General features: G+C 46.8%; 9 protein-coding genes across 9 annotated transcripts; 6 read left to right on the top strand and 3 right to left on the bottom strand.

The window, feature by feature from the left end:
* Positions 1-1211: 1211 nt before the first annotated feature.
* Positions 1212-3806, top strand: F4822DRAFT_69905 (glycoside hydrolase family 18 protein). Its single transcript, XM_051463864.1, has 3 exons — positions 1212-2363; positions 2418-2975; positions 3030-3806. The coding sequence occupies exons 1-3, from the start codon at positions 1501-1503 to the stop codon at positions 3604-3606; spliced, it is 1998 nt and encodes a 665-aa protein (XP_051309010.1). The 5' UTR covers positions 1212-1500; the 3' UTR covers positions 3607-3806.
* F4822DRAFT_69918 (uncharacterized protein) lies at positions 3807-5230 on the bottom strand. Its single transcript, XM_051463865.1, has 3 exons — positions 4794-5230; positions 4495-4706; positions 3807-4434 (listed from the first exon to the last, which is right to left on the bottom strand). Exons 1-3 carry the CDS (start codon positions 4874-4876, stop codon positions 4007-4009), a joined length of 723 nt encoding a protein of 240 aa, XP_051309009.1. The 5' UTR covers positions 4877-5230; the 3' UTR covers positions 3807-4006.
* A 328-nt stretch (positions 5231-5558) lies between these two features.
* On the top strand, positions 5559-6860 carry F4822DRAFT_69558 (uncharacterized protein). Its single transcript, XM_051463861.1, has 3 exons — positions 5559-5900; positions 5983-6216; positions 6285-6860. The coding sequence occupies exons 1-3, from the start codon at positions 5844-5846 to the stop codon at positions 6480-6482; spliced, it is 489 nt and encodes a 162-aa protein (XP_051309008.1). The 5' UTR covers positions 5559-5843; the 3' UTR covers positions 6483-6860.
* A 1541-nt stretch (positions 6861-8401) lies between these two features.
* On the top strand, positions 8402-10477 carry F4822DRAFT_69796 (uncharacterized protein). Its single transcript, XM_051463862.1, has 5 exons — positions 8402-8671; positions 8728-8818; positions 8880-9044; positions 9097-10387; positions 10454-10477. The coding sequence occupies exons 1-4, from the start codon at positions 8568-8570 to the stop codon at positions 10120-10122; spliced, it is 1386 nt and encodes a 461-aa protein (XP_051309007.1). The 5' UTR covers positions 8402-8567; the 3' UTR covers positions 10123-10387; positions 10454-10477.
* A 536-nt stretch (positions 10478-11013) lies between these two features.
* Positions 11014-12378, top strand: F4822DRAFT_69522 (NuA4-domain-containing protein). Its single transcript, XM_051463859.1, has 3 exons — positions 11014-11356; positions 11426-11614; positions 11693-12378. The coding sequence occupies exons 1-3, from the start codon at positions 11222-11224 to the stop codon at positions 11960-11962; spliced, it is 594 nt and encodes a 197-aa protein (XP_051309006.1). The 5' UTR covers positions 11014-11221; the 3' UTR covers positions 11963-12378.
* F4822DRAFT_69547 (dipeptidyl peptidase) lies at positions 12379-15397 on the top strand. Its single transcript, XM_051463860.1, has 7 exons — positions 12379-12896; positions 12958-13159; positions 13235-14481; positions 14539-14634; positions 14705-14968; positions 15042-15097; positions 15166-15397. Exons 1-7 carry the CDS (start codon positions 12794-12796, stop codon positions 15283-15285), a joined length of 2088 nt encoding a protein of 695 aa, XP_051309005.1. The 5' UTR covers positions 12379-12793; the 3' UTR covers positions 15286-15397.
* On the bottom strand, positions 14946-17238 carry F4822DRAFT_419794 (uncharacterized protein). Its single transcript, XM_051459649.1, has 3 exons — positions 15998-17238; positions 15166-15937; positions 14946-15097 (listed from the first exon to the last, which is right to left on the bottom strand). The coding sequence occupies exons 1-2, from the start codon at positions 16712-16714 to the stop codon at positions 15509-15511; spliced, it is 1146 nt and encodes a 381-aa protein (XP_051309004.1). The 5' UTR covers positions 16715-17238; the 3' UTR covers positions 14946-15097; positions 15166-15508.
* F4822DRAFT_419793 (ATP-dependent RNA helicase eIF4A) lies at positions 17239-19271 on the bottom strand. Its single transcript, XM_051459648.1, has 4 exons — positions 18876-19271; positions 18736-18804; positions 18314-18672; positions 17239-18254 (listed from the first exon to the last, which is right to left on the bottom strand). The coding sequence occupies exons 1-4, from the start codon at positions 18985-18987 to the stop codon at positions 17601-17603; spliced, it is 1194 nt and encodes a 397-aa protein (XP_051309003.1). The 5' UTR covers positions 18988-19271; the 3' UTR covers positions 17239-17600.
* A 164-nt stretch (positions 19272-19435) lies between these two features.
* On the top strand, positions 19436-21910 carry F4822DRAFT_419788 (Clavaminate synthase-like protein). Its single transcript, XM_051459647.1, has 3 exons — positions 19436-20059; positions 20180-20823; positions 20940-21910. Exons 1-3 carry the CDS (start codon positions 19734-19736, stop codon positions 21458-21460), a joined length of 1491 nt encoding a protein of 496 aa, XP_051309002.1. The 5' UTR covers positions 19436-19733; the 3' UTR covers positions 21461-21910.
* The last annotated feature ends 270 nt before the right edge of the window (positions 21911-22180 follow it).

Here is a 22180-nt window from a genome sequence, read left to right as displayed (position 1 = left end):
GACTTGGTTATAAATGCTAACTAAACTTATTTGCTACAGAATCAAGGTTACGGTACCTTGCCTATCCGAAACCAAATCTTCTACCCGGGCCAATCAGAAGAGATTCCCCGCAGATCCTTATTCTTAGATACCTAGGTACTTAGGTACGTTTAAAAAGCAAGTCTAACACGGAATTCCAAAAAATTCCATCACGAAGAAAGGCACCTGTACAAATATCGCAAACGAGACGGCTATGCGGCGGCTCGTCAGAACCTCAACCACGAGAATTCAATTAATAATTTATAATAACAACACCCGAGTCGCTATGGAATCATGTCTTACGTGCCAGTAGACGTTTCGTGGTGTTGTGCTGATTAAACCTTGGCACTATCCTATCCCGTCCCATTCACACCTAGTCGTAATGGGAAATGTGCGATATATTGGATCTACATGTGTTCAATACTACTAAGGCCGTCTTTCAGGTTTTCAAAATACCATCCTGGTTCAAATTATTTTCTTATGTTTTTGGATCGTAAGATAATGTTTTTGCGATTGCGTATCTCACTATAACAGTACCTAGGTAGGTATCTAGGTGTCTATATGGCCCAGGACTAAACACAGGTACTTGAGTGAAGTTCTTCTGAGCACGCCATATAGATCCCAAAGAGTTATAATATTATTTAGGAATCAATACTATTAACCAGTTCTCTGTCGATAGGCTATCGGGCCGTTATCCTTAGAATATTGATCTCAGCCATGATGGTATTGAAGAGGTAACAAGAGGGGACATCGATCTAGATTCACAGCTAAACTCCTCTAAGAAACATTCTCTCTTCCACATGCTTGCACGAGGTCGACGACGCGCCATCAGGATGGTCCCACGGGTGAGGCCTGAACCTGCATCAGATCGAGTGTTGCAATCGACGGGAACCAACCGTATCATCGCTCGTTATTATCCCACCTTTTACCGATAGTATTGCCCCTGTTCGCCTCTTTTTCCGGTTCATCCCAGCTCCCGCCCCATTTCATCAACTGCAATTTTTTTCCCTTGGACGATCCAATAACATCTTAGTGGCATTGCGTGTCCTCACCAAGTGTGGATTGTGTGTCCCGTAGCTAAGAGATTTTTAACTGACCGTCCCCTTGCCACGGACCGAAAGCACTTACATAGCTACTCAGGCTAAAGACAAGGGTCAAATTGTTCTCCCATTGAGCGATTCGGATTCGTGCTTGTGAAGCTTGGGCTCTCAAATGTCCTATTGGACAAATGGAAATTTATAGAGTAATGACGCGTTCTATGAGGAAAGATGGCTCGCAGTTGCTTTCATATAACTCGGTGGAAGGGCTCATGTCGAGTCTGGACTCTGGACTTCTACGAGAGCTGATACTGGCGAAGAGTGGCAAGTTTCCGTGGCCTCGCGGGCTTCCTGTATAAAAGCCAAAGCAACTCGGTCCCTACAGTTAGCTTAGCTAAATATTTCACGAGGGTCCATTCGTTCGTTTCTAGTTCTTCTAGTCAACATGCAGAAGACATCGTTGTGGGGGCTCGCCCAATGCCTCCTTTGGGCGGGTGCATATGGAATAGAAAGACGTGATGACTGCGAACCTGTTTACTTGACGACGACGCTTTTCCTATCTACTACCATTTATACGACTGCTCCTCCTAATGTAACGTCGGTGCCATCTACCAGTGCACCATTTGGTAATACAACTGCAATCCCGACTTCAAGTCCAGCAAATACGACCAGCCTCCCGTTTGGAAATTCCACCACAAGTATCATTATCCCGACTACGGGGAAACCACCAGTAGGGACTCCAACAACTAGTTTGCCAATTGGTAACACTACTACGGGTATAACTATTTCTCCGCCTACGGCAACGCCACCGACAAGCATAGGGACAACGACTAGTGCGCCATTCAGTAATAGCACCACGAGTGGTATAATCACACCGACGGGAAAACCTCCTGGTCTCCCCGGAAATTCCACTACAGGAATAACTGTCTCTCCAACTACAGCGACTCCTCCTTCGAGCATAGGGACGACTACTAGTGCGCCATTTGTCAATACCACCACGAGTGTTATTATTCCCACTACAGGAAAGCCTCCAGGTTCCAGCACTAGTATACCTTCCGGAAATACCACTACAGGTATAACTGCCTCTCCAACTACTGCGACTCCCCCGTCGAGTATAGGGACAACTACTAGTGTGCCATTTGGAAACACTACGACGAGTGTCATCGTCCCCCCAACGACGTCAGCACCCCCGTCAAGCACTCCCTCGCCGACTACATCGCCACCAGCGGAACCTACGCGGCCTATACCGCCGGCTTTCCCACCCGGCCCATTTAGGGGATATAAGAATGCAGTGTACTTCACGAACTGGTAAGGAAACATAATCTTTTAATTACGACCAGGCTTTGCTAATCAATGTACCAGGGGTGTTAACGCGGGCTTCCACCCTCAGGAACTGCCGGTCTCTGAACTAACACACATCCTCTACGCCTTCGCCGACATCGACGAAGATGGGACGGTGAAATCTTCAGATCCAGTGATTGATCTGCAGAAGCGCTACCCGGATGATTCGAAGTTGAACGTTACCAGAAACGCCTATGGTGCCGTTAAACAGCTTTTCCTCCACAAGAAGTACAACCGTAACCTTAAGACGATTCTTTCAATAGGAGGATGGAACTACTCGCCGAAATTTGTGACGGTTGCTGCTTCAGACGCTACAAGATTCAAGTTCGCTACCACTGCCGTGAAACTGGTTACGGACTGGGGTTTCGACGGTATTGACATTGACTGGGAATATCCGAACAACGATGTCGAAAAGGCCAATTTCGTTAAGTTACTCGAGGCTTGCAGGCACGCGTTTGACAGGTATTCTCTCCTTCATGGCTTGAGATATCGGTTCACTATTAGCGTGGCAAGTCCGGCTAGCCCACAGAACTATGATAAGCTCGACTTGGTCGGAATGAACAGATATGTGGACAACTGGTAAGTTTTACCTCTCCCGGATATTATGAAAACCACGGCACTAACAGTTTGTAGGAACTTAATGGCCTACGATTATTCTGGAAGCTGGGATACAGTAAGCGGCCACCAAGCCAATGTCTTCTCATATCTCGACGATCCAGCCGTGAAGAAGCCAAGCACAGATGATGCCATAAGGCACTATGAATCTCAGGGAATCCACCCCCGTAAGATTCTCATGGGCCTGCCCGTATATGGCCGAGCCTTCGAGGGTACATCTGGCATTGGACAGAATTACTCAAGTGTCGGAGAAGGAGGTCCGCAACCCGGAGTCTTCTACTACAAGGACCTGCCGAAACCAGGGGCTGACGTGGTTTGGGACGACGTGGCGAAGGCGACGTATAGCTATGATCCCGACACTAAGGAGCTCATCTCGTACGATAATGTGCGAAGCACCAATTTCAAATCAGAGTATCTCCAATGGCGCGACCTAGGCGGTGCGTTTTTCTGGGAGGCTAGCGGCGACAAGGGTGGTGGCCAGGGCTTGGTTAACACTATGTCGAAGAATCTGGATTGGTTGGATGAGACGGAGAACAACCTTCATTATCCAACAAGCCAGTACCGTAATATCAGATGGGGATTGCCAGGCGAATAGGTACTAGACGCTTGAGATGCATCTCCTATCATGTCTACGCTTGATTTTTCTTCTTATATATGGGTTTGGGAAAACTGGACCGGTACGGTTGGATTGGATTGTTTATATAAACTTATGATTCTAGCTTCAAAGGGGGCTATTATGGATCGTGGCGTGATAGTCCTAATAGATATGATTCAAACACGTCCACTAAAGACCGCAGTTTTCAGTAACTCAATTGACTGAGTATCAAATCTAGACTTAGGGTATATTCATACGCGAATGTATAATGACCGCAATTCTGCGATGAGTATGGTATAGAAGTTGAAGTCGCTCGGAAATGAGCTTTATCGTATATACAAGAGAATATAAACAGGCAGAGATCGTCCTAATAATTAAGAGCGCTTTCTCTCATGCGAGTTTAAGTCTCTGCATACTCGTATGAACTGGTTGATTCCTCAACCTTAACTTCAATCTTGCTCTCTTCAAGCTCCTTGCCATTGACCTTGATACCGGCTCGCATAACGTCGCCTGGCACAACTGGGCCAACACCCTTTGGAGTTCCGGTGAGAATGATATCTCCCTTCTCAAGAGTAAAAACCTTAGAAATATCGCTCAATATTCTGGGAATTTGGAAAAGCATGAGTTCGGTGGAATCCGCTTGTTGGACCTTGTCGTTGACGGTGAGGTAGATATCTACAGAGTGAGGGTTGGGAATTGCCGATTTTTCAATCAGGTTACTGATTGGCAAAAAGGTGTCAAATCCCTTGGCAATTGACCACGGTAACCCCTTTTTCTTGGCCTCATTTTGGATATTTCTTGCCGTCATATCAATGCTGAGGGCATAGTCTTAAACAATTGTCAGTTTATTAAATTTGGGTGTGAAAATAGCAATTGTGGATTTCTTACGGTCGATAGCGTCAAATGCACCCTTTTCATCGCTTGCTGCAAGATCCTTGACTTGTTTGCCAAGTATCAAAGCCAACTCAACTTCATAATGCAGATCAACGCCCCGAGGCCGGATGACGGGACCCTCACCAGGTAAGAGGAGTGACGATGTTGGCTTTAAAAAGAAAAAGGGCTGCTTTGGTCGGGCACTGTTTAACTCCGTGATATGGTCGCTGGGGCGGAAATATGTTAACACCCTCGTTGTTCACCCCACGCCACGGGGCGATTATTACTGGTTACGGGAGGCGGGCGATACTCACGCATAGTTGCGTCCGATACAGACAACCTTACCGGCTTGCTTGAGGGAAGCCACCGACGCCATGCTGCGGCGGAATACGCTCATTGTCCTGTAAGAGAGTCTATAGTTAGTAATTTATGCTTGAGATTGGCGATCGGAAACGGGACGGAACAAGATCGTCGGATCCTTCGATTATCATACCTCTTACAAAAAGAAAGTGAGATGACCAAGAGAACTTCTAATACAATTATTACAAATGGACCTCGGGGGCTTTATAAAAAGTTACGGCTTCAAAATGGTTCGGCAAGGTATGCGGAGGTTTAACACTGTTCATAGGACAATTCTTGTTTAATGTCCCGATGCTCGGCTTTGGATATCGACAAGTCGGTCGCTGCGGGGGGTTAATTAAAGCCCTGGCGCTATTCTGTAGGTGTGTTAGGAAAGCCAGGAAAGCCTAGGAAAGCCTAGGAAAATCATTTCACTATTGAGTATAGCAGCAATGCAGGAATGTACAAGTGTACATGTATCTAGGGTATCTATCTCATGCACTTACGTAGATACTTCTAGATATCGGATGGGCATTGGATGGAAGGCGGTGGATGTACCCGCGGAGCTCCACCAGCTAAAAGCTACCTAGGTACCTACGTCTCGGTACTGGATACCTGAAGAGGAGAGCTTCGATTACGAATTACGCGTGCGGATGTTGCATATGTCACAGTGGGGTGAACTACATAATGTGGGGGGAGTCCCTTTAAAACGCCTGGAAGTCGGACTGGCCGGGTCCAGGCCTGGGGAAAATACCTATGCTTAGTACCCCACAACCGTTTTAACAGCGTAAATAATTTATTCTCTCACCTTCTCCCCTGTAAAAACCAAGACCTACCCTTGATATCATCACAAGACCAACTCAATTCTGTCCATTTCCTTACCATCATTCAACTTCATCATTGGAGTTTTGGTTTTAAAACCCTCGTGCAAGAGCACGTATAATAATTCGAAGAACTCTATCTATAACTTATCTCGAAAACAAACACTATCATTAAAGGGTTTTTGTTTCAATTGATGTGACGTTATGGAGGCACTTCAGCTAGCTCAGATGCTGGCAGATATCAATGATCTCCAAGCCACTGTATGTGTTTTATACCCCTCACGCTTCTGACTCCCCCAACTCCAACGAGGATCGATTTGACTAACTTGTGATCCCTCTCTAGCATGATCAAACCGCTGCAAAAGATCTGGTTACTGCTAACCGGACACTTGACCGCAAGAGCCAACTACAGCTAGAGCAGCATCAACAACTTCAACCTCGAAGCGTCCCCGAAAGCAGAGTCACTTCTCCTCCAGGACGTATGACCGACAAGTTTGGCCGTCGCATGCTCACACCGCCACTTACCAGAACAAACTCTGCATCGCCATCAATGCCCGGAAGTCCTTTAGGAGGCGAGGTACGTACCACAACAACAAAGCATATGTATTCAATAATGGTATGACAAAGTACTAATTTCTCACACAGCGACCCGATGCCGACATTGACAGAGCTACCACTCTTCTTTCCCTCTACGAAATCCGTGCCAAGCTCAAGGAACAGGACAACAGCGGCTTGATGAAGGCTCGCGAGAAGATCAACGCCCTCGCCGCAAAGCAGGCTCACGTGTCTAGCGAGCACAAGAGAGAGCGAAAAGAAGTCGACCGACTAAGCTACCCCAAGTGAACACAAACATAAACATGACACGGTTTCGATCAAATACATTCGTTCGGATACTCTGATTACCAACTGCATCATGATTACTGGCGTTTTACAAAAGGACCAAGCGGATGAAATGGGAAGCGGATAAGCTATCAAGACTGAGCGAGGTTGCTCTCTGGGAACAAAAGGCGTACAAGCTGGCTGAATATGGTTGAGTAGGTCATGCTGGTTTTTGGAACTGGGTTTGTTGTTATGATCAGAAATACGACTACAACATTGAATTATGGGTGAGCCTATATGGGAACTAATGCTAATTACCGAGAAAAGCGGCGCGCGCAAGTATATGAACTCACGAATGCTTCGCTATCTTAACTCGAGTCCACTGATATAATATTTTATAGCTTCATGCTTTTTCGTTCCCTCATGTGCTAACTTGTCAATGTTTGTTAAAGGTATCGAATATCGAGAAGACGTCCCAAGCGGTGGGTGTACCTTCCGACGTCGATAGCCTTTTGGCTGTAATTGCGAGACTTTGGAACCCAACTATTCTCGCCGGCCGTTATAGTACCTTACGTCATTTACCGAAATCACTCTGGAGATGATACCAATACATCTAAAAACAAGTTCCACGAAGCGATATGTTAGTAGAGGCCTCGCTTGTGTCTGCTATACATACATGATTTGGGTGCCTAGGAATTTTTCCAGCTGACTATAAGATAAAACTCTGTGATGATAGTGATGTATTAACCGAACAGTAAAGTAACGCGCCAATGGTACTCTAGCGGTAAGATGGAAACAATGCTATACCTGCTTATCCCGAAGAAAATCGATCATATGCGTCATAAGAACAAAATCGGTTCCTATTTTTAGTTTGGATGGGTTGCAATCTATTGCTACCCAGCGTTGATGCGACAGAACGATATCTCTACGTCTCTCGAATCTTCTTTGGTACATCTCAGTAAGTAGATAACACCTCTATTATACAGGCTTCCTTACACAACTCTACATATAAGATTTAATAAATATGTCCTCGTTTGTAACTTTACTTATATACTCGGGTACCTGACATTCTTCTAGAAGAGATGAATTGACCAATCAGATTGAAGGGAAAAAATTATTGTGGCAGCTCTGTGTACGTATTAAATCGGATTGTCAGCGTAACTACCGGGCTGACGGCTGTGGTAGGGTGCGTATATATAAGCACACCCTCCAGGATCTTGAAGGTACTGATATTTTCGTCAAGGCATTACAATTCCATGCGGAAGGATGTCTCGTGGATTATTTGGATCTTTGTATTAATATAAATAGAGAGAGAATACCTAGGTATCAACATCTATGGGGTCTCACAGATGTGAGCAGTCATGCCTACCTAGGTAACTATCCCCGAACCCTTTGATGCGTGAAATAAAGTAACTTCCTTTCAAACTTCACCGTACGATTGCGCGTTTATCCCATGCAGGAAATAAAGGTCAGACCAAAGAGTCGGGAACTGCGTTTCAAATAGGATTCATAATTCCCTCTTCATGTCGGTACACTGTCTGTCGTGTAATCGTTAGAGGGATTTTAAGAGGATCATGAGACCTCCTTCGGTAAGCACCGTATGTATTCATCACGTCATGTATGATACCAATGTAATGGAATGAAGTTCTGATATTCCCTGACTCGTTGTAGTGATAATATCGAGATTCCATGGCATTCCGGCATCTTTATATCGAGTCTAGAACCTTGGATGTTCAAGTGTTGGGTCCAAAGTTGGAGCTATGACGAGATAAGTTTAGAGCCCTTGGGTGCTGGGGTAGGGCACGGACCATATTCTCCGATGTCTACGTAGTATCCTCAGTGTCGGTAAATTTGGCGTGTGCTGAAGCTGGCAGTTGTCCCCAACTGAAGAAAGTTCCAGCCCCCCCCCCCAAAACTAAGCTTTCCCAAATCCGATTTTAGGCCGGATGGGTCTCTGAAACAGTGAAACATTTGGTAGTGACCAAAACTAGACAGCGTTTCCCCAGACGTCATTTTTTTTTTAGCCGTATTCAATTCTTCCATCCTTTTTTTCCCGCGACACTACTGGACAGAGGAGTGCTCGCCGACATCATTACCCAACATCACGATATGGCGACCAGTGTGGATGCGAAGCTCTTACGAGCGACGAAATTCCCTTCCGAGTTCAATCAAAAGGTTGACATGCAGAAAGTCAATCTCCAGGTCATGAAGAAGTTCGTACCCTCCTACGCGTCCTGCAGCCACCCGTAAGCTAACCGAGACCTCCTAGATGGATCGCGAGCAAGATTTCCGAAATCCTCGGATCTGAAGATGATGTTGTCACTGAACTCTGTTTCAACTTAATTGAAGGCACTCGATATGTGAGTACACTTTTACTGTGATGTCGGAAATATTCAGGCTTGCTGACCCTTGATTACGCAGCCTGATATCAAGTCCATGCAAATTCAACTCACAGGTTTCCTCGACAAAGATACGGCGCCTTTCTGCAAAGACCTCTGGAATCTTTGTTTAAGCGCACAGTCTAATCCTCAGGGTGTTCCAAAAGAGCTCCTCGAGGCCAAGAAATTGGAACTCATCCAAGAAAAGGTACTGCATTCCATAATGGCATACCCGAGCCACGGGCGCTGACAAATATTAGATCGACGCGGACAAAGCCGCCGAGGAATCCCGAATTAGACGGGAAACCCAAGAACGCCGTGATCGCGAACTATCAGATATCCGAGATCGAGAACGACGAGACCGTAACTTCCGTGGTGGTCGTGGCGACAATTGGCGCGGTAATAGACGTGGTGGTGATCGAGCTTTTGGAGGCCGTGGAAGAGGGTTTGGCCGTGGCGGCGATCGATCCTTGTCGCCACCAAGACGAGAACGGGACTCATATCGTAGTGATCGTGACCGCTACATTCCAGATCGTCGCGGGAGCCGACAAGAATATCGACGCGGACGTTCCCCATCTCGCTCTACAACATCAAACTCGAGAGACTCCGCGTCTCGTTCTAGATCATCCAGCACGGTTAGCGACCGTAGTCGGAGACCAAGTCTTCGATCTCCTTCACCACCACGTCGTTCTAGACGACGATCCCCACCTCGATATAGGGCGCCCGCAAAGCGAAATCGATCTTCAGACCGAGGAAGAGGTTATAGGTCTCGGAGAGAAGGCCGCAGAAGAAATACTTCTTCGCTAGAGAGCGCCAGCAGATCCGACAGTAGCAGGTCCCGCTCGCCAGCACCTAAAAGGCGTAGATATTCGGACTCGCCTAGTCGCTCAAGGTCTCCTCCCCGACGTGATGCTCGTCGGCCGAGCCGTTCCGTATCATCCTCTTCCCGATCGCGTAGTCGCAGCCCGAGGCGAAGGGCGGTTCGCGAACTCATCAGTCGTAGTCCTTCACCTAACCGCCGTGGGAGATTAAGACGATCTCCAACACGAAGTCCTAGTCCGCTAGAGTCACCGGATGGCTCTAGACGGCCTCGACAGAGAAGTCGACGAAGGAGAAGTAGAGAGGATAGCGAAGCTAGAGATATCCCTTCGAGAAGGCGGAGAGATTCTGCTGACTCCCCTCGTACCCGTAACAGATCGGCTGATATTTCGGAAGATGAAGATAGATCCCAATCCCCCAAACGCCGCGCAGCCGCTGAGGCTGATGAGGTTCGTTCCGCTTCTTAGGGAGTTCCGTCTCGTGTTACGCGTTCAGACAGAGAACTGACCTTCGCATTCTTCATCAGACCCATACTTCAAAGCAGCGCACCAATGAGCTGCGAGAAAAGCTTCTAAAGGAGCAAATAAAGAAGATGAGAGGCACCTCAAATAGAGATAATGTTAAAGGGTCAGGCTAATCTTCCTAGACTTGCAGGACTGGTTGATTCGGTCATCCTTGGACGTTAAAAACCCCGGCTGCCAAGTCTGATTTCATTTTGGTATTGTCTTCGAGGTCAGTCACAAAACATTGCGTTACGTTGTTTTTCCTAGCTCATGATCTACGACAATTATCACATAGATGATCAGACAATAGAATTTACTACAAAGCCTCAGATCACTGACTCGTGCGTTTCATTATCCCACAATTGACCAAGCAACGAGACACTTTCTCTTCATCAGCTCGTTAGTTTTGAAACTAGTATGGTTCTTGTCTAGTTTATTTATAATGATAATCATAGGCTCTGACGATCCATCGATATCTAGTACACTAGATTTTAGAATTGATCAAACAGGCAAGTCGAACCATGATATAAAAAATAGCTGACGAATTTTGGTTTTGGAGGCAAGCAAAAAACACCTAGGTATCTAGGTAAGCGATAATCATCATAAATCGTAATAGATCTTTAGCGCTGTTGGGATACGCTTATCTCCCGTCCCAAGATTTGGGATTGCCATTATTCTATAGCGTACACTAATATTTGGAAGAGCTAAAAGTATTAAACGTAGCAAAGTCTCTTGGATCAGATAAATATATGAAGGTAGTTTCCTATACCCACTTTTATCTTGGTATGAGCTTAATGGGGGGACTGTGGGTCTTTTAATGCAATGGATCCATTGTTCTAGACACTAGCAATTCCACTAGTGACGCCATTGACCACGGTAGGAGACCAATCAACCTTAATTCTCAATTATTAGCTTACTTAAAAGAGTCTAGGCTCATCTTCTACAAAGGCTGAGAGTTCGCGCTAACCCGGCCTTGACGGACAGTTCTAAATTCGCAAATCAACATCTTTAGAAACCATCGTGAACCCTATCCGACAACGGCTTTTCAAAGTAACAACCCGCGATGACCGAAAATGTCCAACCCGGCGGTCCCGGCGCTACTGATGCCGAACGACGGCTTGCGCTCACGGAATACAACAGGCAACGTCAAACCCTTAAGGAGCTCCTAGCCAAACGGAAGCAGCAAGAACGGCAACTGGTGAGTCATCGCGTCAAATTCACGAGCGCAATTAGAGGCGCATAGTAACTAACCATATCAATCGTGCAGGCGCAATTAGAGCACAATATCGCCGATCTCGAGCAGAAATACCTGGGCAACACGCGCTTCGGCAACATCGTGAAGGGTTTCGATAATTACATCAAGGGTACCAGTTCGGCTGCGCAGCGCAAGCAAGGAGAACTAAAGGAGGAGGATTATATCTGGTCACGATCATCGATATCACATAACAGCCTTCACGTACGTTTCACCGCGTCCTGCGAAAATCCCCATGCCCGCTTCTCAAGCCGCATCAATACTAACTCACATTCTTTGTAGCCTGATAATCCTGAGACCCCATCCGCTACCTCGACTCCTGCCGCTCCCACCCCAGTTTCGACGTCGTTTGCCAATAATAAGGATAAGGATGGCGGTTCGAACCAGCCAACCCCGACATCCGCAACCGAAAAGGTCACAGGCAAGGCAGGGAAGGCCAGCAAGAAGAGGACACAGCTGAAGAAGGATAAGGACGCTGATGCGGAGGACAGCGAGACAGACTCCCGCGAAACGAAGAAAGTACGGACACACTTCGGTGCATCGAGGAAATAGAGCCTCCCACGCCCCTAGTGTGATTACGACCGAGGCCACGGCCTTAATTTCGGTTCGCACGTGTCGAAAGACTATTGTCATCAATACCTCGAACTTCCTCTCTTCTTTTGCATGGCTTTGGTGTTTTGGGGAACAAGCGGAGGAACAATTTGCATGGCGTTAGGTTAGGGAAATTCTGCTAAAAAAAAGATATCGCATTGCTTTGATTTCTCAAGAGCCAGGTTTGATGGTCCGCGCCATTCTGTTTACTCTAGATACCCCTTCTTCTAGGTGTATAAAAGGTGTATCATACGGGTGATACTTGAATTCAACCCAATAAAGCGTGGTGTTAATATCGGTCCCTTCTTTCGATATATATCGTAAGCGCTAGTGACGAGAACAGCGACGCAGGGCGAGTAAGAATTGAGAGTTTACTATCGTATATAAGTGTATATATAAACATATACAACGCCTTAGATTTGACATATAGTATCTATCACATCTTTAAGTATGGATGGTTGGATGGTTTAGGCACAATATACACCTGTACACGGATGGTGCAATTGTTATATGCAATTAAGAGTGGACTCCATCCAATGGAATGCGGGGAGAGAGCAGAATACTTAAATACTACTTAGTAGGTACAGAAGGGAACCGCCTACAAAGTACATCCCACACATAACCCACAGTGGACACCTTGATGAACTGGCGAGAACGAAGAAGGGCGTATGATCAAATTGACCTACCTAAACCGGGCAGTTGTGATCATTCGTTGAAAGCAAACCCGTACCTGATGGAATAAATAGTGAGACAATTTACACCGCACCTTTACTATTCTACCCTTTTCCCAAAATGACGGTGATGGCTACCAAATTCACTCCAGAGGTGCTCCTCTCAGCTCCTCGCCGTAGCGCCGCGGTACCTAACTCCACTGGTACCCTTGCTTTGTACACCGGTAAGCACACAGTTATTGTATCATAGCTCACAGCCAAGGGATGAAAACTAATACGGTATAGTATCCGAATACTCCTTCGAGACGCATTCTAAGAAATATGCCATCAAAGTGTTGGACATCAAAACCCGCCAGTCAACTCAACTATTCGACAACCCAGCTTACAGTGAGCCGACATGGCTTTCAGAGACTGAGTTCATAGTCTTGAAAAGCAATGATACTGCCACGTCTGTCTTGGTGGCTGATGCAGCCAAGCCGGATATAGTGTGAGTACAGTTAACTCCTAGTCCGCTTCTAAGGAGTTACTTATACTCCGAGCAGACTCAACTAACTCCGCGTAGTCCGTACGAGGTCATAGCCTTTACTGGCTCGCTCTCTAACATTAAGGTGAAGGACATCGGAAATGGCACTATAGCATTTGCCGGCACGGGACCCAAGGAACAGCCTGAGTCCCCAGATCCCCTAACGAGTGCCAAGGTTTACACGAGTTTATTTGTGAGGCATTGGGACTCGTATGTACCCAAACACAAGCAAGGGCTCTTCTACGGAGCACTCAAGAAGGATGGAAGCAAATTCAAATTACAGACCAAGGACCTTGTAAACGCCCTCCATGGCACGGAATTCGAGACTCCAGTACCACCTTTCGGTGACTCTAGCGACTATGACATTGGTCCGGCAGGCTTGGTCTTCGTGTCCAAGGACCCGGAACTGAATCCGGCCCTATATACCAAGACCGACGTATACTACATCCCCCTCAAGTCCTTCACCGAAGAAAAGTCCCCTTTCCCCCAGCAAATCAAAACGGGTAAGTTACAAGGCTATGCGGGTACCCCCGTGTTTTCGCATGCCGGAACACAGCTCGTCTTCAAGAAGATGCGCAACCGGCAATACGAATCCGACAAGTGGCGCCTCCTACTCATCCCCGATATCAAAGACCTAAGCAACGTACAAGAATTCTACCGCACCGACGACGGCGAAGGCGCCTGGGACCGCAGGCCCGAAGGCGTGGTATGGAGTAACGACGACTCAGAACTATACGTCACAGCCGAAAAAGAAGGACGGCAAGTCCTATTCAAACTCCCCTCAAGCCCACTCTCCGCGAAACAGCTTCCGGAGCAAATCACCGAAGACGGTACCATAGGTAGTTTCTACAACCTCTCAACATCCGACAATCGTCTATTCTTCACATCTACGAGTCTAGTCGATAACTCCTCGTACTCGATCATCGACCCGCAATCCAAGGAACTCGGCCTCGTATCGTCGAGCTCTAAGGAGGGCAAATCGTTCGGATTGACGAAACGCCAGGTCGATGAGTTTTGGTTTAAAGGTGCAGGGGATTATAAGGCGCATGCATTAGTTATGAAACCTTCGAGTTTCGATCCGAGTAAGAAGTATCCGTTGGCATTTTTGATCCATGGAGGGCCGCAGGGAGCTTGGGCGCAGAGTTGGAGTACCAGGTGGAATCCGGCGGTTTTCGCGGAGCAGGGGTATGTGGTTGTCATGCCGAACCCGACCGGGAGCACGGGGTACGGTCAGGCGCTTACGGATGGGATTGCGGGGGATTGGGGTGGAAGACCTTATAACGATCGTGAGTATTCCTTGGTTCTTGTATTGTGGAAATATTGCCTAATTCTGGGTGCTACAGTGGTCAACTGCTTCGAACACATCTCCGATAACCTCTCGTACGTCGACACTAACAACGCCGTTGCCCTTGGGGCCTCATACGGCGGTTACATGATCAGTAAGCCTCCTCTTTTTCCCTAACTTCCAACACCCCATTCATAAATCATTACTAACAATACACCCAAAAGATTGGATCCAAGGCCACCCCCTAGGCCGAAAGTTCAAAGCCCTCGTATGCCACGACGGTATCTTCAGCACCCTGAACAATTGGGCAACCGAGGAACTCTTCTTCCCTATCCACGACTTCGGCGGTATACTATGGGAAAAGCGCGATAACTATGCGCGTTGGGATCCGGCTACTTTCGCCGGAAACTGGGCTACGCCGCAGCTCATTATCCACAGCGAGCTTGATTACCGACTACCTATATCTGAGGGCCTAGCGGCGTTCAATGGTATGTGAAATTCTAGAGACATCCTATAAGATATTAGCGGTTATGAGATGCTGACGGGTTTAATCATTCATAGCCCTTCAGGCACGCGGTGTTCCGAGCCGTTTCTTGACTTTCAATGATGAAAATCACGTAAGTACCTACCCCTCCGCAAAATGAAGGATCAAGTACCTAGGTACTAATAGCATAATCTGCTCTAGTGGGTATTGAAACACGAGAACTCGCTTGTTTGGCATAAGGAGGTGCTAGGCTGGATCAACAAGTGGACTGGTCTCGATACTGCGGGTTTAGCAGACGACACGAGGAACTTGAGTGTGTGAACTAATCATAGTGTACATTGCTTACAACTCCCGAAGTAAGGCTAGTTAAGCGTGGAAGTACTTCATTACCAAAGGAGGTGTGAAAATCTTCTAGATACCTACTGGGTGTTTGGTAGCTACGGAAACTGTCCGAGTAGTACAAAATAATTGATCCACCGAAAGGAGCCGAGTATTTTATAAGCGAGACCCTCATTGTGATTGGTGACGGTATAGATCTTCTCAGCTACTTCAATTCTATTATAGGCCCCCTGTTCGCCACGGACATAGTTGGCCCCTCTTGCGCAATTTCTAGAAGATTGAACAGCTCTTTGCCATTGATCTTACGCATAATGATCTTAATGTGGTCCCAACTTATCTTCTCAATATTAACGAATATCATCACATCTGTCTTGCTGCTTGTCTCTGCTTTCTGAAGAGGCTCCACCAACTCGGGGTATTCTTGCTGAAGCCGCATTTGTATGAGCCACGCGGCTCGGTGGTCTATCTTCTTGAGGTATTGCCTGATGAACCTGGCGTCGCTCTTGGGACGCTTGATTCGGTACGAGTTACTGAAGTGGTTGTACTGTTCTAGCATTTGAACTGCCTTTAGCGGTGGCTGTGGCCCTAAGGAAATGATGTCGCCCTCGTTTGTTGTCCCGTTTAGAATTGATTCTAGTTCGGTCGGGTTAGCACTTTGGCCTTGAAAACTGTTGTTCTTTAATCCAATCTCACCGTCTGATACTGCAGCAGAGCTCCTTTCAGTTACCTTTCTGAGGAACTGGAAGAAGTCCTCTTGTTTTGGGACAAAAGTTTCCAGGGACTGGCGAGCCCTCGTTTGGTCACTCGCGATTTCCAACAATGCCTGCTTTTGCTCAAATGTGGTTGTGGAAACAGTATCGAGCTTCTCGTACATGGATTTCACTGTAGTCTCTAAGCGAAGCAATGAGTCGTTTAAGGTAGCGATATCTTGGGGATCAGGTAACTTCGAACGAAAATCTCCAAGCGACTCCTCCACGGTACTTAATTGTTCGCGGTGACGATCAATGTGCTTATTCAATGTTTTGATATCCTTACCAAATCTCGCGTTATCCGCAGTCAGCTTAAAATACTCGTCGCTGACCTTTGCGCGAAGATTCTCAAGACCATCCTTCGTGTTCTGCGTTGATGACTCTGCCTCCGATATCACAAGGCGAAAACTTTCCTTATCATTTCGAAGCTCCTCCAGTTGCTTTTCGACAGTTTTGTTCCGAATACCTTCTTTCGCATTGGCTTCTTGAAGTTTGACAAAACCAGCTTCTATCAAACTGAGCTGTCTCTTGGCCCCGTATATCTCTTTGACTGTGAGAGCTTGGAGAAGCCTCAAGGCGTTAAGCTGGTTTCCGGGTTTCTGGAGCTTCTCCTCAAGCTTAGCGGCGTTGACAAGCCTCTCTGTCTCCCCTGCGGAATGCATAGTACAACGGAGGACAGAGAAATAAAATTTTGAGGGGAAAGGGGTACGGATCTGTTATTAGACAGCTCGAGCGAGATTCGCAATGGCGATGACTTGTAGCTTAAAATGTAGATTTCAGGGTGGGGCACTTAAAAGTAATCGACGTGGAAAGATCGAATTGGTAGAATTGGGGAAGGGATTGGAAGACGATGGCGATATGGTTGAAGAAGGTAAGCACCCCTCTTTGCTTCATATCCTATGCCCCTTCCTTCTTTTCGTATACATCGACCGACACACGCACCTACCCAACTTTCGAAGGCTAATCTATATGGGCAACACCATATACGTACACTCCTACCTGACTCTGCCCTACTGTACCGGATGTTTTGTCAATAACGTTGTACATGACTCTAACCCCCTCATCTTGACTGTATGATATGAATATATAGGATGTTTTGAGGAGCATTGCGTTTGCTATTTGTCATGGTCCCTTATAATGAGTTGATGAAACATGGGATGACTAGCGACACAACTCAGAATTCACATGTAGGCAGAGAAGAACAGATTTCAGAACGTTTATTTAGGAAAGAATCTGGCGGCCTAGGTACAGAAAAACATCGAAAAAGCAATGACCTAGTGTCTACGACCCCCAGCTTCGGGCCATATGCATTACCAGCGAGTATTAGGTGCTAGAGACCTAGCCGCAAATGCCCTGATGCGTCTTTTCCCCCTTCCTTTACCGACCATGGCTCGTCACCGAGACGCGCCAACAGAAAGCATGCTGGACGAGAACATCGTCATCTCGTCTATTTATTCCTCGAATCATTTTAGCCATACGTCTCGTAAGGGACAACTCCACCCCCAACGTACGACAAGTTCCTCGCCAAGAATGAAGACAGTCCACAGTTTAGATAAGGTCAGCAACGTTCATAGGCATCTCCTCGATCTGGGTGCTGTAGAACTGCTCAATCTCACGCATCATGCGTACGTCTTCGGCGGTAACGAAGTTGATGGCAACACCCTTTCGGCCGAATCGACCACCACGACCGATACGGTGGATGTAGTTCTCACGGTTGGCCGGGAGATCGTAGTTGATGACCAGGGAAACCTGCTGGACATCAATACCACGGGCCAAAAGGTCAGTGGCGATAAGGACACGGGAAGATCCGGAACGGAATTCCTTCATAATTAGGTCTCGCTGAGCCTGATCCATGTCGCCGTGCATAGCTGAAACAGTGAAATCACGGGCAGTGAGCTTGTCCGTAAGCCAGTCGACCTTTCGGCGAGTGTTACAGAAGATAACCGCTTGGGTGATAGTAACAGTCTCGTAGAGGTCGGAAAGAGTGTCCAGCTTCCACTCTTCTTTCTCGACAGCAATGTAGAATTGCTTGATACCCTCAAGGGTAAGCTCGTCCTTCTTGACAAGAATGCGGACAGGGTCGCGCATGAACTTAGTCGTGACCTCAAGAACATCCTGAGGCATAGTGGCGGACAGCAGAACTACCTGAGTCGACTGGGGAAGTAGCTGGAAGATGTCGTAAATTTGCTCAGTGAAACCACGCTAGACGATTAATATCAGCATCAGCAGTATCATAAATGAGGGTTCATAGTGGTACTAACAGAAAGCATCTCATCGGCCTCGTCAAGAACAAACATCTTCATTCCGTCAGTCTTCAAGAATCGACGTTGAATCATATCGTGGACACGACCAGGCGTGCCAACAACAACTTGAGGTCCCTCCTGGAGGGCCTTCATGTCGTCACGGACGCTGGTTCCACCAATGCATGCATGGCATTCAATGCTCATGAAATCGCCGATGGCGACGACAACCTTCTGGATCTGTTGAGCCAGCTCACGAGTAGGGGCGAGAATGAGTGCCTGGCACTGCTTAACACTGGGGTCGATTTTCTGGAGGACGGAAATAGAGAAGGTAGCGGTCTTGCCAGTACCTGACTGGGCCTGCGCAATTACGTCGTGACCTGTCGCAGATTAGAATTATGCTCGTTGGGCTGCTGAGGGAATATAGGCTGGTAAAAACATACCCTTGATGACTGGCATGATAGCCCGCTGCTGGATAGCAGAGGGACGTTCGAAACCGTAAGCATAAACACCTTGAAACCATTGTTAGTTAGGCGCGAAAATTTTTTGTACGTGTTTTGAAGTGGCGCTTTTTTTTTCTTACCTCGTAGCAACTCTGCTCGCAGGTTCATCTCGTCAAAGGAGTCGACGGTCTCATCGTAGTTAGACTCAATTTGGGATTGCTCGATATCCTCGAGCCCCTTGTCGGTAGCCATGATTGCGATTAAGTGATCGATGCGACTTCTCAAATTCCAAGCACAGCTTAGAATTCAAGAAGATTTATGGCGGCGATCCTGGTGGGGTGATGTCTAGAATGGATGTACGACCTTTGCACAAAAGGCAAGTCGCCGGTGTAGAAATGAAATGTGTGAAATAAAATGGACAGAAAGCTCTCCGAAAATCGAGAGAGCGATGCGGTCCAAGTACGTGTGTTTTTCTTGTTGTGGTTTTGGTTTAACGTGGAACGATTTAGAAAAATCGAGTGGAAGGGAAATGCCTAAGGTATTTGAGGTTGATCTGAAGAGGTACTAAAAAAAATTTGAGTGGGGGTAAACATCGGCCAAACCCTGATGCGGGGCCAAGAGGCGGCCTTGGAAGCCCCCCTCTGCCCCTCTTGCCCCTCTACACAGTAGGCTAGGAACCTTGGAAGGTTCTACACAGCGTTCTCTGATCAAACTTTTTATTTTTATCTTTATTGAATTTTCATTCTAACCATTTAAAGTCAAAATTTCTTGAGCTTAGACCCACAAACCGAATATTTCAACCGCCGACTTGTTTGAATATTGAAATCTAAAGTCCTGCATGATGTTAATTTTTGTGACAATTTTGTGACTCATCGAAGTTGAATTATTAGCATCGTGCGGCGAAGCGATCTAAATTGTCAATGCACCAAAACTACGACATCCTCCACGAATTACTTATCCTAAAGGGGCAACTCAACTAACATCAATTTCTATCAGCCATGCTGCTAACGAAAGATATCAGTCACGGCGGTGTTGGTGGAGATGTAACAACAAATGGAGGTGGCTTGACCACGCCAGTCGCTAGGATATCATCAGATTCCATCCCAATCCACCCAATGGGCGTCAAACCACTGGGCAACCAATACTTCGCCTCTGGCCCGACCGCTCGGCAGTCTCTTGGTTTGTTAGCCCGACTTCCGGATGAGATGATTTTACAGATACTCGAGTACCTCGATATCAAGTCGTTAAAGGATATCGGTTTTACTTGTCGCTTTCTATTTGCATTTAGTCAATTAGATGAATTATGGAAAGCCCTATTTCTTGAGTGAGTCATTAGTTATTGAAGATATGACTCCTTGAGAGTCATCAGCAAACCCTAGATGGAGAACCCCTATCTTACATGTAAATTCCTGTGCAATGTGACTAATTCGTCTATAACAATCAGGACTAGTACCCAAGCACTCCCATGGAAAGGGTCATGGAGGAATACGCTCCTAAAAGCCCCTGCTGGCTGGCGGGCTAAGATTGACTGCAGCAATGTCTTTTCTGATGTCATGCACAGGCCTTTTGCCTGTGCTCATATTGCTCTTGGAAAATACTCATCAAGCATCCCCGAAGCTACTCGAATTGATCGTTTCGAACGGCTTAGCTATGAAGACTTCGCACAAAACTGGAGCAGTAAGCCATTCATATTAACTGATTGCATTCAGCGGTGGCCAGTGTGCAACAATTGGAACATTCAAAAACTAAACAGGGCATATTCAAATGTCGAGTTCAGAGCTGAAGCTGTAGATTGGCCATTCTCGGTTTATCATGAATACCTTTCTGATAATGATGACGAGAGCCCCCTATACTTGTTCGACAAAGCTTTCGCAGAGAAGATGAACATCCAGGTTGGAAATGGCACGGACGCCGTGTATTGGCCGCCGGAGTGCTTTGGTCCAGACCTATTCGAATTGCTTGGTAAGGAAAGGCCAGCTCACCGTTGGTTGATCATTGGCCCCGAGCGCAGCGGTTCGACTTTTCATAAGGACCCTAACGCGACTAGCGCTTGGAACGCTGTTCTGGAGGGATCGAAATACTGGATCAGTAAGTCGTCCCTTCTTTGTGTTAAACTATGAATTCGTTCTTTGATATCAATAGAGACTCTCCCACGTGTTCGCGAACCTTTTTTGGATGGTCATGTCTAACAATATGTGGTGTAGTGTTCCCTCCGACAGCGCAGGTTCCCGGTGTTTATGTTTCGGAAGATAGTAGCGAAGTCACCAGCCCTTTAAGCATAGCTGAATGGTTACTCGAGTTCCATACGGAAGCACGTGCTTTGCCAGGCTGCATAGAAGGCATTTGCAAAGCTGGCGAGATTTTACACGTGCCTAGCGGCTGGTGGCATTTAGTTGTGAACCTTGAAGCTGGCATCGCTCTCACACAAAACTTTGTGCCTCAGTCACACCTTGCAGACGTGCTCTCCTTCCTTAAAGACAAGTCGGATCAGGTTACCGGCTTCAAGAAAAACATTGAAAGTCCGTATGATCTTTTCGTTGAGCGGCTGAGGGCTCAATACCCCGGCCTTCTTGACGATGCTCTTGTCGAGTTGGATAGGAGGAATCAGAAAAAGAAGCGAAAGTGGGAGGAAGCGATCGGAAACAAGAACGAAGCTGGGGAAAGTGTGGGCGGTTTCAGCTTCGGCTTCGGCTTTGGCGATGAAGAAGAGGAAGAAATACCTTAGTGTATTTTAAAAATATACGATGACCTAAGAGTGTTTATTACCTACCTATGGCGTGCCAAGGTGAGAATTAGATTATGACACTAGAAGCTGCGATATTCGTCAATAAGACGTGGGGGTATTACAAAAGCAAGGCGTGCCTGAGCCTACAGGTGATTAAGGCCGCATTCGGTCCCGGTCAGCATCTTGTCTTACTGGCGGACGGCTGAGTGGCCAACTGAGAAGAATGTAGGTGGCATGGTGGCATGGTGGCTTGCGGATTTTGTAACCCAGTTTCTTAGTATGGCGTGCTACCTGTTTCCGGAATTAGGTAGATAGCTACCAAGGTAGACACAATAAGTTCGGACCGAGTGAGACAATTTGATGTGTATTTGCCTTATTCGAAGCGAGGCTTACTGGGCAGTGTCTGCGGGTTATTATTTAGATTATTTGGCTTGGGATTTTATGTCCTGGATTAAAATAATGTTTGATTGATAGGAACACTCGAAATTAATCAAACTCAGACCTTTCCCACATTTCGCATTTCGATGTGGAAAGTGTTCAAATGAGAATCTGGCATTCGCCCGTCTTAAGACAAGTTAGACAAATTCTATCCCACCTTCAATGTTAGCAAGACTGCCTTATGTACTACTTTACTTACATTGCATGTGCGTGCCGATGTGCTACCACGACTGGATGTAATTGGAGAGTTCGATGTTGCGTGTATACGTACGATAAAATATG

The sequence above is a fragment of the Hypoxylon trugodes genome (assembly GCF_022578975.1).
Source record: "Hypoxylon trugodes strain CBS 135444 unplaced genomic scaffold F4822scaffold_11, whole genome shotgun sequence".
NCBI lineage: Eukaryota > Fungi > Ascomycota > Sordariomycetes > Xylariales > Hypoxylaceae > Hypoxylon > Hypoxylon trugodes.
The sequence above is the reverse complement of the archived record's forward strand: the minus strand, read 5'-3'. Positions and strand labels throughout refer to the sequence as shown.

Coding starts and splice junctions, on each gene's coding strand:
- F4822DRAFT_69905 (XM_051463864.1), top strand. CDS start 1,501: ATGCAGAAGACATCGTTGTGGGGGCTCGCCCAATGCCTCCTTTGGGCG. Junction 2,364..2,417: donor GCAGTGTACTTCACGAACTG/GTAAGGAAACAT, acceptor TCAATGTACCAG/GGGTGTTAACGCGGGCTTCC. Junction 2,976..3,029: donor AACAGATATGTGGACAACTG/GTAAGTTTTACC, acceptor AACAGTTTGTAG/GAACTTAATGGCCTACGATT.
- F4822DRAFT_69918 (XM_051463865.1), bottom strand. CDS start 4,876: ATGAGCGTATTCCGCCGCAGCATGGCGTCGGTGGCTTCCCTCAAGCAA. Junction 4,707..4,793: donor TGTATCGGACGCAACTATGC/GTGAGTATCGCC, acceptor TTTCCGCCCCAG/CGACCATATCACGGAGTTAA. Junction 4,435..4,494: donor TGCATTTGACGCTATCGACC/GTAAGAAATCCA, acceptor CAATTGTTTAAG/ACTATGCCCTCAGCATTGAT.
- F4822DRAFT_69558 (XM_051463861.1), top strand. CDS start 5,844: ATGGAGGCACTTCAGCTAGCTCAGATGCTGGCAGATATCAATGATCTC. Junction 5,901..5,982: donor TCAATGATCTCCAAGCCACT/GTATGTGTTTTA, acceptor ATCCCTCTCTAG/CATGATCAAACCGCTGCAAA. Junction 6,217..6,284: donor GAAGTCCTTTAGGAGGCGAG/GTACGTACCACA, acceptor TTTCTCACACAG/CGACCCGATGCCGACATTGA.
- F4822DRAFT_69796 (XM_051463862.1), top strand. CDS start 8,568: ATGGCGACCAGTGTGGATGCGAAGCTCTTACGAGCGACGAAATTCCCT. Junction 8,819..8,879: donor TAATTGAAGGCACTCGATAT/GTGAGTACACTT, acceptor TTGATTACGCAG/CCTGATATCAAGTCCATGCA. Junction 9,045..9,096: donor TGGAACTCATCCAAGAAAAG/GTACTGCATTCC, acceptor GACAAATATTAG/ATCGACGCGGACAAAGCCGC.
- F4822DRAFT_69522 (XM_051463859.1), top strand. CDS start 11,222: ATGACCGAAAATGTCCAACCCGGCGGTCCCGGCGCTACTGATGCCGAA. Junction 11,357..11,425: donor AGCAGCAAGAACGGCAACTG/GTGAGTCATCGC, acceptor TCAATCGTGCAG/GCGCAATTAGAGCACAATAT. Junction 11,615..11,692: donor TATCACATAACAGCCTTCAC/GTACGTTTCACC, acceptor CATTCTTTGTAG/CCTGATAATCCTGAGACCCC.
- F4822DRAFT_69547 (XM_051463860.1), top strand. CDS start 12,794: ATGACGGTGATGGCTACCAAATTCACTCCAGAGGTGCTCCTCTCAGCT. Junction 13,160..13,234: donor GCAGCCAAGCCGGATATAGT/GTGAGTACAGTT, acceptor AACTCCGCGTAG/TCCGTACGAGGTCATAGCCT. Junction 15,098..15,165: donor CTTTCAATGATGAAAATCAC/GTAAGTACCTAC, acceptor AATCTGCTCTAG/TGGGTATTGAAACACGAGAA.
- F4822DRAFT_419794 (XM_051459649.1), bottom strand. CDS start 16,714: ATGCATTCCGCAGGGGAGACAGAGAGGCTTGTCAACGCCGCTAAGCTT. Junction 15,938..15,997: donor GCTCTGCTGCAGTATCAGAC/GGTGAGATTGGA, acceptor CCGACCGAACTA/GAATCAATTCTAAACGGGAC.
- F4822DRAFT_419793 (XM_051459648.1), bottom strand. CDS start 18,987: ATGGCTACCGACAAGGGGCTCGAGGATATCGAGCAATCCCAAATTGAG. Junction 18,673..18,735: donor TATCATGCCAGTCATCAAGG/GTATGTTTTTAC, acceptor AATCTGCGACAG/GTCACGACGTAATTGCGCAG. Junction 18,255..18,313: donor AGGCCGATGAGATGCTTTCT/GTTAGTACCACT, acceptor TTAATCGTCTAG/CGTGGTTTCACTGAGCAAAT.
- F4822DRAFT_419788 (XM_051459647.1), top strand. CDS start 19,734: ATGCTGCTAACGAAAGATATCAGTCACGGCGGTGTTGGTGGAGATGTA. Junction 20,060..20,179: donor TGGAAAGCCCTATTTCTTGA/GTGAGTCATTAG, acceptor TATAACAATCAG/GACTAGTACCCAAGCACTCC. Junction 20,824..20,939: donor GGGATCGAAATACTGGATCA/GTAAGTCGTCCC, acceptor TATGTGGTGTAG/TGTTCCCTCCGACAGCGCAG.